Consider the following 14,293-nt stretch of genomic DNA (forward strand, 5'->3'; position numbering starts at 1 on the left):
ATACAACCAAGATATGTTTTCATCCATGTTTTAAATTTATACAGTTTGTGCAGCATCTTATTTGACAAAAAATAAAAATGTAATGTTTTGTCGTAAATTGTTATATTTTCACTTGATTACAATTTAAAAGCTTGTTTAAATTGTTAAAGGTTATATAAATTTGTATTAAATCATAAAACACAGAATCCCATAAAAATAAAACGGAAAACACAGAATTTAGGGATAAATAAAATGGATTTCATGGGGCTCTAAATTAAAAGGTCTGTGGAGTTTAATTGTGAACAAACAAGTTTACATGTTTACATTCATTCTCAAAGTCTAACAAACATGTGGAAATGATTTCCATTCACCATTAATGGTAGGTAAATGAATATTGTGATAAATATAGATATTGTATGATATGGGAAAAAATACCGTGATAATATTTCTGTCCATATTGCCCAGCTCTATTATCATGTATGAAGACCAACATTTTATGTTAGACTGGGTTATTGTTATAGAAAGTTGAAGTCTGAGACAATCACAGCTACTCAAATAAAACTCTTGGCAACACACGGTACATTCAGAAAAGTAGACATCTTATATATTATTTAGAATAACACAGTAGTTTCATTCAAGTTCAGTAAATCCAACATGTCAAACATGGTTCTTTGGCTGCCTCGACCAGCAATTAATTTTGTCTCAGGCGAAATGATGATATTGCACAGCCATCTCAAACCCAGGACTACATGATATGATACCCTTTTAGCAGATGATACCTCCAAAGACTCACAAAAGTAGTCTAGTTGTCTACTCAGAACAACTGTGAAGAAAAACATACAACTGTTCTCTATTACTGTTGCATTTACAAATATAAAATGATTGCTAAACATATTGAAGCTTGTAATACATCAAAGCGAGTGCAAATAAGGCATAATGCACCACACATTCACACAACATCGTGTAGGTCATTTGACTGATGTCAGAATCAATGAAATCTGAAAGCAATCAACAGCGTACAACAGAAAACGATTATCTCTGTCTGTTTGTACAGTAAGTGATTAGTGTTGTGACGATACACCTGGAAGATCACCATCAATATATATCAGTATATTAGAAATAATGTACACAACTTCAACTGAAATATGATGTATAAATAATATAATAATTGTCTAGTTGAACATGTCAGAGACACGTGTTCTGGTATCCTAAATGAATATGAACAACCAGGAACAGAATAGCACAATATTCACTTTAGTGCACCATTGGAATAGTGGTTAGTTTGATGGCAAAAATTAGTATTGACAAGCTGTGTATATATGTTTCTTGACTAATTGAGAAATGTAAAGAATGCAGGCAGTGCTTACAGGCAACAATGCAACTTGTATGCTACATTTGGATAATTATATATAGCCTACCCTTTTGAAGACGATGATGATGATGACTAGTATTTGGACACCACATTACTATTTGATTACCTGTTTTGAAATCCAATACTGAAAAATACTGAGTAAATGCATATAGTACATCAACTGCCACCAAACATCACTACAGAAATTGCAGGTCAATCTTTACATTACAGTGTTCATTTAACTGGGTGTTCACATTCTGTGTATAATGGACAACATGTACTTAATATGTAATTATTTGGTGGAGCTGCTGTAATTCACCCTTCGCCGGGAATTTGATTGACAGGCGAGCGATCTGACCAATCAGAACGCCGAATCCGACATTTTGTCCGACAAACAAACTAAACAGGAGAGTTGGTAGATTAACGTCGCTGGACTTGAACTTGAAAAACTGTGTGTATTATTGACGTCTTTCCGCGGTTTAAACAACATTCCTTCTAATGTTCATCCACATTTATTTCGCGCTATAACTAGCCATAGTAAAGAGGAAGAGATGATCGCTTCACGTGCCGGTTAAACTGAAGCGTTACCGATCTGTCACCATCGCGATCTGTCACCACACAAGAGCCACAAGACGGTATTTATTGTTTGAATTTCTTTAAAAAATGACAAAATTTGAAAGCTGAGGCTTTGTTTCATATCAAAAGTAAGTAACCTGCTCTGTCTCATCTGTCGACGCGCTGTCAGTGTCCTTCTCTCCGCGATGTGTTTTGATGTGTTGTTGACTTATTTGATTTCATAATTTTTGAAAATGTGTTATTCATGATGTATTTCTGTAGTTTTACTGGATATCACTGTTTTTGAAGTCACTGCATGTACTGGATATTATTTATTTGCTATAACTATTGTATTTTTTGCCTCAGCATTTCATAAATATTTTGTATTACCAGATTTGATTTAGATTTTGATTTAATTATCAGAGATTGTAGTTATACTGTAACTACACTATGTGTACTGTGCTTAGTTGTACAATACTGTAGGCATCCTGCATATCAGGCACACAAACAAAAACTATAGTTAATTGTACATCCATCCTCCTATCTTCTTTACCTGATTTATGAAGGGCCACGGGGGAGTGCTGGAACATGTCCCTGCATGTCTCAAAAACACCCTAGACAGCTATAATTAATTGTGCAGTACAGTTAATTGTACAGTCATTGTACAGTATGTTGAAAACTACTGTAATTAGATTTACAGTACAATTGTACTGTGGTATGAAGCAGCTTGCAGATTATTTGTTGCCAGTAGGTACGGAGCCCCTACATGGTGATGGAAAAAAAAATATGAGATGGGGAAAAAAAATTTATATTTGTAAAATTAATATTACGCAAAACTTTTGATTTCCCAGAGAAACTTATTCCCAGAGCAAACTATTGCATTCCCCCAAGATTGTTCACTCGCAAAAGCACAGAAATATAGTCTTTCCTCCCACCTCATATTATTTCCAAAACTAAAGTTTTGCTACATGTACTGTTTCGATTTGAAGGAATTTTTTACAGGTGTTTTACTAGTATTGTGAATTTTACACTGCATTGCATTGTGTTTTAGGGCCCTATTTTAACAATCTAAGCTCATGGTCTGAAGCTCATGGCGCAGGTGCACTTAGGGCGTGTCCGAATCTACTTTTGCTAGTTCAACGATGGAAAAAATGGTCGGCATAGGTCCAAAGGGTTGTACCTAGTCTCTTAATGAGTCATGGGTGTGTTTTGGGCATAACATGTAATAGACCAATCAGAGTCTCATCTCCCAGTACCTTTAAAAGCCAGTTGTGCTCACGCCATGGCGGATTGATACTTACAGCTAAATCCTTTAGAAATCCCTTTATTTTTAATATTTGTGCTGCTGCGCGTCTCTGTGTGTGTAACAAGCAGAGTGTACGAGCGTTGTGCACCCGCATATAGGCACATATTACTAACGCGCCCTTTAAATAACAAAAAAATACTGCGCCATTGACTTTAGACCAGGTTTTTGTTGGTCAATGGCGCAGTCATTTTCAGTTGCTTCAAAATAGCAACACGCCAACAATGCACCTGAACGCACCTCGTTTTCAGCTGCGTCAGGTTGAAACTAGCAAAAAACACTTGCGTCGTGCCTGGCGCCGCATTGCGCTGGGTGTATGATAGGGCCCATAGAGTTAATGGAAATGGATAATGGATAATATCCCGGTAATGAGCTGCCTAATGAGCTTCTGTTATTTTACGGATTTATTTTTTACAGTGTAGCGAAAACAAAACTGAAAAGTTTCTCCAGGAACGCAAAAACGTTTGCAAGTGAACGCAAAGTTTTTTGTGGAAATGCTAACGTTTTGCAAGCAAATGTAAAGTCTCGCAGAGGATCTCAAAAGTTTTTTGAGTAAACGCAGTTTCACAGGGAGCGTGAAATTTTTGCAAGTGAATGATAACTTTCTTGTGGCATTGAAATAAAATTTTAACTCCCATCTTATTTTGTTTTTACCATCATCATGTCCCTTTAGGGGCTCCATAAGTAAGTTACTGTTGATGTTATAAAAATTATTAGTTACTGAAGTGATCAATTATAGTAACATGTCATTAGGCCTTGTGTCCACCAAAGCGTTTTTAAAAAGTGACAGTGACGAGTGCAGCGTTTTACTCAGAGTTGAACATTCTTCAACTCAAAGTGACCGATAAAAACGTTGAACGCTCAGCGCTTGAGCTTGAAAAAGACACTCAGCACCTCGTTACGCTCCTGGTGTTTAAAAAGCTCCCATTAAAAACAATTGGAAAAGTATGCTAGCCACTGGAAAAAAACGCTTTGGTGGACACACGGCCTTACCGTAACGTGTAACATGGACACTGATATTAAGTGCTACTAAATTGCCCAAACAACAAACATTTCCTCACTCCACTGGATTACAAAATGTGGATTCTATGCAACATGTGCTTTACAAACAGGCTTGTGCTTTAAACTGAAGACGCTACACATCGCTGGGTGTCCTTGGTCGCATGGTGAATCTGTAAGGCATGCACCCACAACACGCAATCCTCAAGGATCTGAGAATTTCAGGGTTCCTGAACGCATATATCATGGGGTTAATGATGGAGTGGCAGATGGCTGGAAGAGCCGTGGCGTAGGTGTAGATCACAGGGAACCGTGTGTCCGCCACCAGCGAGTACATGGCGAGGGGGACCCAACAGAATGCGAACGTGCCCAGAATGGTGGTCAGGGTGGAGACCCCTTTCGTGGTGGAAGACGAGTGCGAGGCAGTCATAAACTGACGCTGAACTGCGATTTGCTGAGCGTGTCGGAAAGCGATCTTGCAGATCTGAAGGTACAGCTGCAGAATGAGCGCGAATATCAGGAGGAAGGACACGGCGAGCGCCGCGGCGTTGCTTTTGTTCACTGGTCGACAGATGCTACAGGTGCTCTCGTCCTCCAAGCAGTTCCAGCCCAGGACCGGGAGCGAGCCGAGCGTGGCGCTGGTGACCCACAACAGCACAAGCGTGATGTAGGTGAACGTCACCGTGCGCTCGGTGTGGTACGTCAACGCGTTGTACAGCGACAGGTAACGATCCACGGTGATTGCCAGGATGTTGAGCACAGAGGCCGAGAAGGCTGTGATGAGGAGCCCCGCCGACAACAGCGTGACGAATCCTGAATCGATTATGTAAGTTACGATGAAATTGAGGATCAGGCCCAGGCCGGCCAGGAGGTCAGCGAACGCCAGACTCCCGATGAGGACGAACATAGGAGCTCTCAGAGTGGGCGTGTAGGCGATCAGAGCAATCACCACTGCGTTCTCGCAGGACATGAGCGTGCCCGTCACGCACAGCAGCACGTCCCATGGGTTGATGATTATTACGGGCACCGGCTCCAGCTCCCAGGATGGGGCGTGCGACGTGTTTCTTCCCTCCAGTACATCCCAGTTCCAAAGAGAAGTGTTCTGGAGCAGGTTACTCATTTCCACAGCAGGAGGGTGAATCACTGAAAATGAGACATCACACATAAGAGAGTATGTGATAGATAGCTAGATAGATAGATAGATAGATAGATAGATCTCATACTCAATGTACACTAATCACTAAGTTGGTAATATTAATTCAGTAATATTCATTTAACTGCGCTGACAATATCGGATGTGAACAAAATTATTAAATGGTTATTAAAGAGACAATAAAGGGTTATTAAAGGGTTAGTTCAGCCAAAAATGATATTTATCCCATAATTTACTCACCCTCACTTTCTTCTTTCAGCCAAACATTATTTTTTCTTACAAAAACCCATTGCTTTGCTTCAGAAGGCCTTTATTAACCCCCTGGAGTCGTATGGATTACTTTTATGATGGATGGATGTGCTTTTTTGGGCTTCAAAATCTTGAGCCCCATTCACTACTATTAAAAAGCTTGGTAGAGCCAAGATATTTTTAACTCTGATTGTGTTCGTCTGAAAGAAGATAGTCATATACACCTAGGATGGCTTGACGGTAAGTAAATTATGGGATAATTTTCATTTTTGGGTGAACTATCCCTTTAACAGTGTTGGGGAAAGTTACTTTTAAAAGTAATGTATTACAATATTGCATTACTCCCTTAAATTACTCCTTAAAAAAGCAATTGCATTACTTGCTGGGTCATTCCATGTCAAATCAACCAAATTTCGGAAACTTCCCAAATTTACCAATGTACTCATGGAGCCACATTAACATGTCCATATCTCTGGGATTGAACCATCGAGGGCCTTTAAAATGCAGATACCAAAAGGAAAGTTTGTTAAGAACCAGAATCTAAAAGGACATTAAGATATCTTTAATACTTCTTGAGTTACAGGCATGCAAACTTGAGGCAAAAAACATCACTATTTATGTTTGTCGTTCTACAGAAAAAATATTAACAAAATCAAAAATTTAAGCCGGGGACCTCAGGTTGAATTCACACAGAATGACAATGCTTACTTTTTATGAAAAGAAATGCGTTACATCACTTTTACATTACTTTTCTCACCTGGGACGGTGTTTTTTAGTAACAAACTTGCTTGTTTGTTTTTTAATGAAAAGAATATATATTTTTGGCAAATATAAAGGCCCTTTTACAACAGTATTTGTACGGTTAAATTAAAACAGCAAAAGTCGGCAGCAAAGACATTGGTTCATAAAGTGAGATTAAAATGCGTAAAGTATATTTGTGTTATTTAACATATTTAATTATTGCAGGTTTATATTCTGAGTTTGCTCTGTTTTTATTCATTATGAGCAATACTGGATCTGTTCTAATGCAAGTGAGATGAGTAAATGCATTATAGTAAATGCACTTTTACTACAAAAAATTTTCAGAAAACGCCTCTGCACTTACTCCCAGTTTCTCTCAACATGGCGACAGGAGAGCTGTCAGTCAATAAAAATGGGAAAACAAAGTAACCCGCGTTACTTATTTGAAAAAGTAACTCAGATATTTTGTTGTAAATTTAAAAATGCACTACTAGTTACTTGAAAAAACTTAATCTGATTACATAACTCGTGTTGCTTGTAACTTGCGTAACTTGAGCTGAAAAATAACAATTCCTGTAGAGCTGCTTATAGCTGAATGGAGTGGAGCAGGGATGACGTCAAAATCCGGAAGACTGATTCACCACTGGTTCCCTCAAGATTTTCCTAATGGGTTTTTATAATGGGGTTTTTACATTTATGAGTAAAATAAGGTCTGTGGAAACCATAACTTGATGATACTTGAACGTTTTGCTCTACAGTCTAAATTACACACACCCATACTGAAAATGCAAATTTTGAAGCTGTAATTTTTTTTTTTAAAGTCCCCCTTTTGTGAAAATCAAGTTGTTAATGTTGTTTATATGTCTTTGTGGTGTTTTTAATATGCTTTATGACAAACCATGTGCAAATTCATGTCAACACCATTGCTGAGTAGTATTTTCTCCTTAAAACTGCAGTGAACCAAAAACGCGATTTGAAATCGCTGGTGTTTCTGACGTCACAAACTACCTTGTAACCAGTCACGTTGCATGAGCGAGTGGAGGCGGGGCTAATTTGCATATTCATAGAACCGCGTATACTAAATGAGGCAAGGGTGTAGAGCTGCATTCAAGCTACTTTAAGACATGAAGAATTTTTTTTCAAACAAAAAAACGTTTAAATATGTAATTTTGGTGATCAAAGATGAGTTTTAAGGGATAAAATTAGGGGGACTTTTAAAACGTATGATCTAATAAAGTAGGTAAGTTTGGGGTGTGAGTGTGTGTAGTTTAGATTGAACAAAACGTTCAAGAATCATCAAGTTATGTTTACCACACACCTTATTTTACTCATAAATTGAACACTGGATTGAATCAACATTGACCTGATTTGAGCTGAATAATGATATCATTGTCTTCTGTAGAGCTGCTTTACAGCTGAAACTGAATTTGATTCATAATTGATTAATGTTACAGCATTAACACTGTTATTAATCTGTTTATTAATGTGAAGCTGCTTTGAAGCACTAAATAAATGTGACTTGACTTGCCTTGACTTCACAGATCTGTTAATATTCAAAAGAGGGTTGGGTGAATGAGTTATTTTTAGACAAATTCCATCTTTAGCCCTCTGCTGCGCATGTAAAATAAGCGGCTATACTTAATTGAGATATTTCTACCACTTCTGAGCTGATAATCAAACTGAAGTAAAAAAAAAAATCTCATGCAGACATTGCAACATTATTGTAAAACATAATATTTCTCAAACAAAGACTGGTACCAACCACTGATCGGGCTCGTGTCTCCATCCCTCTTCCATCAAGTGAAGATGAAGAATAGATGAGGCTCAGGAAAGCATCCCGTGCCAAGCGCATCTTTTTGGGATGAAAATGAAGGCGTGGGTGAGAGAGAATCTGTCGTCTTGCTTCTGTTGTTGTTGTTGTTGTTTTTATTTATTTATAATTTTAATGTTTGTTCGCCCGTTTATTGGCATCAAGGTTTCTTACCTGGGCAGTGTTCAGCCTTGGCTTGTCATTCTGATCATAACGCGTTGGCAGTTCACAGACAGCGGCGCCTGCTTGTTAGCATCTGATTGGTCGCTGAGATGACTCGCTCAGCTGACGTCAAGGGCTTGGCCTGCGCTATGATTCAGTCACAACGCTCATCTGCGAACGCGACGCGAAAAAACAACAGCGTCGCGTATAGAATCCTGGCGTCAGCGCGTTGGCGAAACTAGCGCGCTCCAGTTACAGCAGAGTTGTGCGCCATTCAGAATTCTTTTTAAATTCCAGTGCAAAACTCCAATGTAAGAAAGTAGAATTGAAGTGGAATCAAATTCAACTGTTGTGGTTTTAAATAAGCGAAAATTTAATTTTTCAGTACGAGTTACCCAGAAACATTCACACAATAATAGTAGTACTAATTAAATCTTGAACGGTGTAATTAGATTACTAATTACTCTATCTAAAAAGTATTGGATTACTTATTACTCATTACTTTCTAAATCCCATATCAAACTCGACCAGTTGAACAACAAGGATAAACACGAAACTGATTCTTTCAAAAAAACAATATACAATTGCATAAATTATTCTTGAACTGAAAAAAGTGTGTAAAAACATACATTTTAACATCAAGTTTTGATGGTAAATCCACTATTGTTTTATATAGAATTGATCTATACAGTATTAATGCAATTACATCAGAAGTAACTGTAATTAAATTACAGAAAAAATTAAGAGTAATCCCTGACGTTACTTTTTCAAGGGAAAAGTACAGTAATTAGATTACTTAGTAAACCAACACTTATAACTAGAAACATCAGATGATATGAATAATCAATGTTTGATACACCATTCTGTATTTCATTTAGACTATGAATTCTGTTCATGGTATATTTCAATGGAAATCAACCAACTTAATATACGTTTATGGCTAAATTAAAAAAAAATCATTAAAAAAAAAGCCCTTGAATTTCTTAGACCTCCTGGAGCTTTTCTATATAGTGATTGTAACAACTAAAATCAGCAGCATATAGCTACATATATATATGGGTCATTGACGAATAAGGGTTTTAAAAGTGTAAAAAAAAAAAAAAAAAAAAAACATAATGGAGATATAATTAATTTTTAAGATTTATTAAGTGTTAACAGTGAGATTATGTGGTTTTTATAATCAGTTAACACTGCTTTTGTCATTTTTTACAAGATGGACAAAATTTGTCACCAAAAAAGTCATTCAGTTTATCAAAATTTAGGTTTTACCGAATGACGCTTTTGGTTATACCGAATGATGATATTTCCAAACAGTGCAAACAGGCTTGCAAAAGGACAATTAAACATTTTATATTTAGTACAAGTTTTTAAAATATTACACCATTTTCCATGTTGTACCGAATGACCTGATGTTTCGGGACATGCGTATGAGCAAGAGGAAAACATTAATTTTTCAAATAGTTAAAAGAGAGTTAGTTACTTTGCTTCACGACCATGTGGTCCTTTTGCAGGTGTCTGAATGATGTCACATCCTGTCACATGATACTGACCGCATGACTTGATCCAAAATGGTCCCTTTATATTGGTTACTCCGAATGACATCAATGAAATTAATTTTTCCTGACATTCTTTCTCATAACAAAGCAACGACTTCTACACATAATTTTAATATGATTTTGCACTATGTTGATATATGAGGTTATAAAATCATGCCAGACTAAAAAATATATACATTTATTACATTTTAAGATATTTTAATCACAAATGAAATGGCTGTATTGGCCTTTGGACAGTTAAACCGAATGACCTTTTTGACACTTCAAAATCTTTTAAAATACCTTTATATGTAGCAAAATATAATTAGAACCATTTGGATTCAATAAAAGAGATTTATTTGTACTACCTTACATGCTTTGGATGTCATATCTTTGTTTTTATTATTATTAAGGCATTTGGACAAAAGAATGACCCGTCACATCATTGACCCATATACCATCCATAAAAGTAATTTTAAAAGTAGTTTTTATTTTTTCTATTGGTCTTACAAGGACAAAGTCTGTATCTTCACTAAAACTCAGTGGACAAAGGATGACTGTTCGCTCTCGTCACATGCACTTTCATAATTTTAGTAACATCAAACCCCTCACTATCTTATTACACGTTTTGACAACATTACCCAAATGTTATTCCTTAAACTGAGATTACCATTCACAGAGAAATCAAGGGGGAAAATTAACACAAATCCAATAAACATGTATAACACATTTTCAGAAGAGACATCCATACTACAACTACGAAGTTTCCTCCAGTAATGCGTGCATCGAATAACATCAGCAACTGCCACATCAAATGCAACTCGTAAATACTTCTGTTGCTTGACAACCTCTACAGATCTAAAAACCCCAGCAGTAAATAATAGATGTTTGGTCAGAAACTTTCATGTGCTGGTGCTGACCATGGTGCTGATGTAGTTCATTGGGTTGACGCTAGATGGCAGCACACCCACATTCAACTGCAACAAGGGGTCTGATGGAGAATAGGCAAACGTTACCATAGTTGCTTCTTCTTTTCTTTTTCTTTTTTTTTTCTTTTTTCAGCAATATTTAGCCCCATTGAACCCTTTTTTCTAAGACACTAGAAGATGCCACAATCAATGTAAAAAAAGATATTAGTTTGATTCCCAGAGAAAGCATGAACAAGGCATTCGCTTTGGATATATGTGTCAGCCAAATGCATAAATGTAACACACTTTATATGGAAATGAAATATTGAAATTTCAGCTTAGCCATTTTCAGCATTCGTTTGACATATCAAAGGAATATTTTTAGTATTCATTTTATAGATATTAATAGATTTCACACATCCCCAAAAAGAAAATTGGGAGCAGAATTAATCCAGCTGAGTATATCCCACAATTAATGTAAAGATAAATGTTATTTTTGGCTTCAAATTTCAGCTTCCTTCTTGTGTTTTACCAGCTGTGTAATATTTCTGTCAGTAAGGTTCTTTTACACTCTGATGTCTCTGAAAATAAAGAGCTAGATTATGTCTTAAACTTTATTTCTATGATGGGTAAATAAATACCTTCAAACCTAACTGCAAAGTATTTGCTTATGATTGACAGTTACTATTGTCATCACTTCAAAAAAAAGTTTTCTCTGTATCCCCATCACATTCATAATTAAGCAAAAAAAAAAAAAAGATAAATGTTTTTTTTTATAATCTATTTTTAATCATGACAACTCTCATAGTTTTAACATGTCATTGAATATGGCAATGTTAATGTATTTACACTGCTGCTGCTGATGATTATTGCTTGCTACTGCTAATAAATACACAGAATACACAGGGGAATACCAATATGACGCAGTGGCTTCACCTTTTATGACGTCATGAGTAATCCAGTACTTTATACAGATCAGTGGACCAGACTATTTTAATGTTGAGCAAGCAATCTCGAAATGACTTTGGTGCTCCGAACAAATAATTCGAATCAAATGATTCGTAAAGCTTCGAAGGAGTGTTTTGAAATTGGCCATCACTAGATATTGTTGAAAAGTCGTTAAATTGTTTTTTTGGCGCACAAAAAGTATTCTTGTCGCTTTATAATATTAAGGTAGAACCACTGTAGCCACATTAACTGTTTTAAATATGTTTTGAGTAGCTTTATGGATCTTGAGAAGTTCGGTGGCATTGCTGGCAATGGAGGCCTCACTAAGCCATCGGATTTCATCAAAAATATCTTAATTTGTGTTGTGGGTAGGGTTGCACCAGCCGTTCGTAAGTTCATTCTTAAATTGGAACGTAAAGTCCACACTAGTGGCTTAGTAACTACTAGCTAGTTTGTAACTAACTCTGTACTTTAATCAGTTGCACCATTTGTTCTTCAGGCAGAACGTAGCTAGTAGTAATATAATATGACATTTACCCTCAGTGATCCTTCAAACACACGAGCAGAAGTTGTTGAAATTCCGTGAATTTCAGATTATCCTTCATTCTGACTTATTTTGCCTCACGTAGCTAACAGTAAAAATAAGTTACCATTAAATATAATAGCCTACTACTTAATCATGAATGTTTTTATATGTAAATAACATTCAGAAACTGTATTTGAAACGAAATTAATAAGGATCAATAAATAAGTACTGATACAAAAAAAACATAAGAAATGACATTTATTGATTATGACCGATTTTTGACATGCACAACACGGAGTGATGGGACCGATGTACACAGCGGCGCGCTGTTTAGGACGGGTTCGTGTTGAAGAGTGGCTAAGTAATCTTTTCACATAATGTTCTCTTTCTTAAAATGTAAGAGAGTGTAAATGTCAGCAGCATCATATACAGGTGCTGGTCATATAATTAGAATATCATCAAAAAGTTGATTTATTTCACTAATTCCATTCAAAAAGTAAAACTTGTATATTATATTCATTCATTACACACAGACTGATATATTTCAAATGTTTATTTCTTTTAATTTTGATGATTATAACTGACAACTAAGGAAAATCCCAAATTCAGTATCTCAGAAAATTAGAATATTACTTAAGACCAATACAAAGAAAGGATTTTTAGAAATCTTGGCCAACTGAAAAGTATGAACATGAAAATTATGAGCATGTACAGCACTCAATACTTAGTTGGGGCTCCTTTTGCCTGAATTACTGCAGCAATGCGGCGTGGCATGGAGTCGATCAGTCTGTGGCACTGCTCAGGTGTTATAAGAGCCCAGGTTGCTCCTTCAGCTCTTCTGCATTGTTGGGTCTGGCATATCGCATCTTCCTCTTCACAATATCCCATAGATTTTATATGGGGTTAAGGTCAGGCGAGTTTGCTGGCCAATTAAGAACAGGGATACCATGGTCCTTAAACCAGGTACTGGTAGCTTTGGCACTGTATGCAGGTGCCAAGTTCTGTTGGAAAATGAAATCTGCATCTCCATAAAGTTGGTCAGCAGCAGGAAGCATGAAGTGCTCTAAAACGTCCTGGTATACGGCTGCGTTGACCTTGGACCTCAGAAAACACAGTGGACCAACACCAGCAGATGACATGGCACCCCAAACCATCACTGACTGTGGAAACTTTACACTGGACCTCAAGCAACGTGGATTGTGTGCCTCTCCTCTCTTCCTCCAGACTCTGGGACCCTGATTTCCAAAGGAAATGCAAAATTTACTTTCATCAGAGAACATAACTTTGGACCACTCAGCAGCAGTCCAGTCCTTTTTGTCTTTAGCCCAGGCGAGATGCTTCTGACGCTGTCTGTTGTTTAAGAGTGGCTTGACACAAGGAATGCGACAGCTGAAACCCATGTCTTGCATACGTCTGTGCGTAGTGGTTCTTGAAGCACTGACTCCAGCTGCAGTCCACTCTTTGTGAATCTCCCCCACATTTTTGAATGGGTTTTGTTTCACAATCCTCTCCAGGGTGCGGTTATCCCTATTGCTTGTACACTTTCTTCTACCACATCTTTTCCTTCCCTTCGCCTCTCTATTAATGTGCTTGGACACAGAGCTCTGTGAACAGCCAGCCTCTTTTGCAATGACCTTTTGTGTCTTGCCCTCCTTGTGCAAGGTGTCAGTGGTCGTCTTTTGGACAACTGTCAAGTCAGCAGTCTTCCCCATGATTGTGTAGCCTACAGAACTAGACTGAGAGACCATTTAAAGGCCTTTGCAGGTGTTTTGAGTTAATTAGCTGATTAGAGTGTGGCACCAGGTGTCTTCAATATTGAACCTTTTCACAATATTCTAATTTTCTGAGATACTGAATTTGGGATTTTCCTTAGTTGTCAGTTATAATCATCAAAATTAAAAGAAATAAACATTTAAAATATATCAGTCTGTGTGTAATGAATGAATATAATATATAAGTTTCACTTTTTGAATGGAATTAGTAAAATAAATAAACTTTTTGATGATATTCTAATTATATGACCAGCACCTGTATGTGTAAAGAATGAAGTCAGGTAAAACAAGAACTTATAGAT

General features: G+C 36.8%; 1 protein-coding gene across 1 annotated transcript; it reads right to left on the reverse strand.

Annotated features, from left to right (window-relative positions):
- Positions 1 to 253: 253 nt before the first annotated feature.
- Positions 254 to 8,386, reverse strand: gpr185a (G protein-coupled receptor 185 a). The gene is made up of 3 exons (XM_051878765.1): positions 8,315 to 8,386; positions 8,093 to 8,182; positions 254 to 5,330 (listed from the first exon to the last, which is right to left on the reverse strand). Exon 3 carries the CDS (start codon positions 5,305 to 5,307, stop codon positions 4,324 to 4,326), a length of 984 nt encoding a protein of 327 aa, XP_051734725.1. The 5' UTR covers positions 5,308 to 5,330; positions 8,093 to 8,182; positions 8,315 to 8,386; the 3' UTR covers positions 254 to 4,323.
- Positions 8,387 to 14,293: the final 5,907 nt, after the last annotated feature.

Source organism: Ctenopharyngodon idella, chromosome 21 (genome assembly GCF_019924925.1).
Source record: "Ctenopharyngodon idella isolate HZGC_01 chromosome 21, HZGC01, whole genome shotgun sequence".
Lineage (NCBI taxonomy): Eukaryota > Metazoa > Chordata > Actinopteri > Cypriniformes > Xenocyprididae > Ctenopharyngodon > Ctenopharyngodon idella.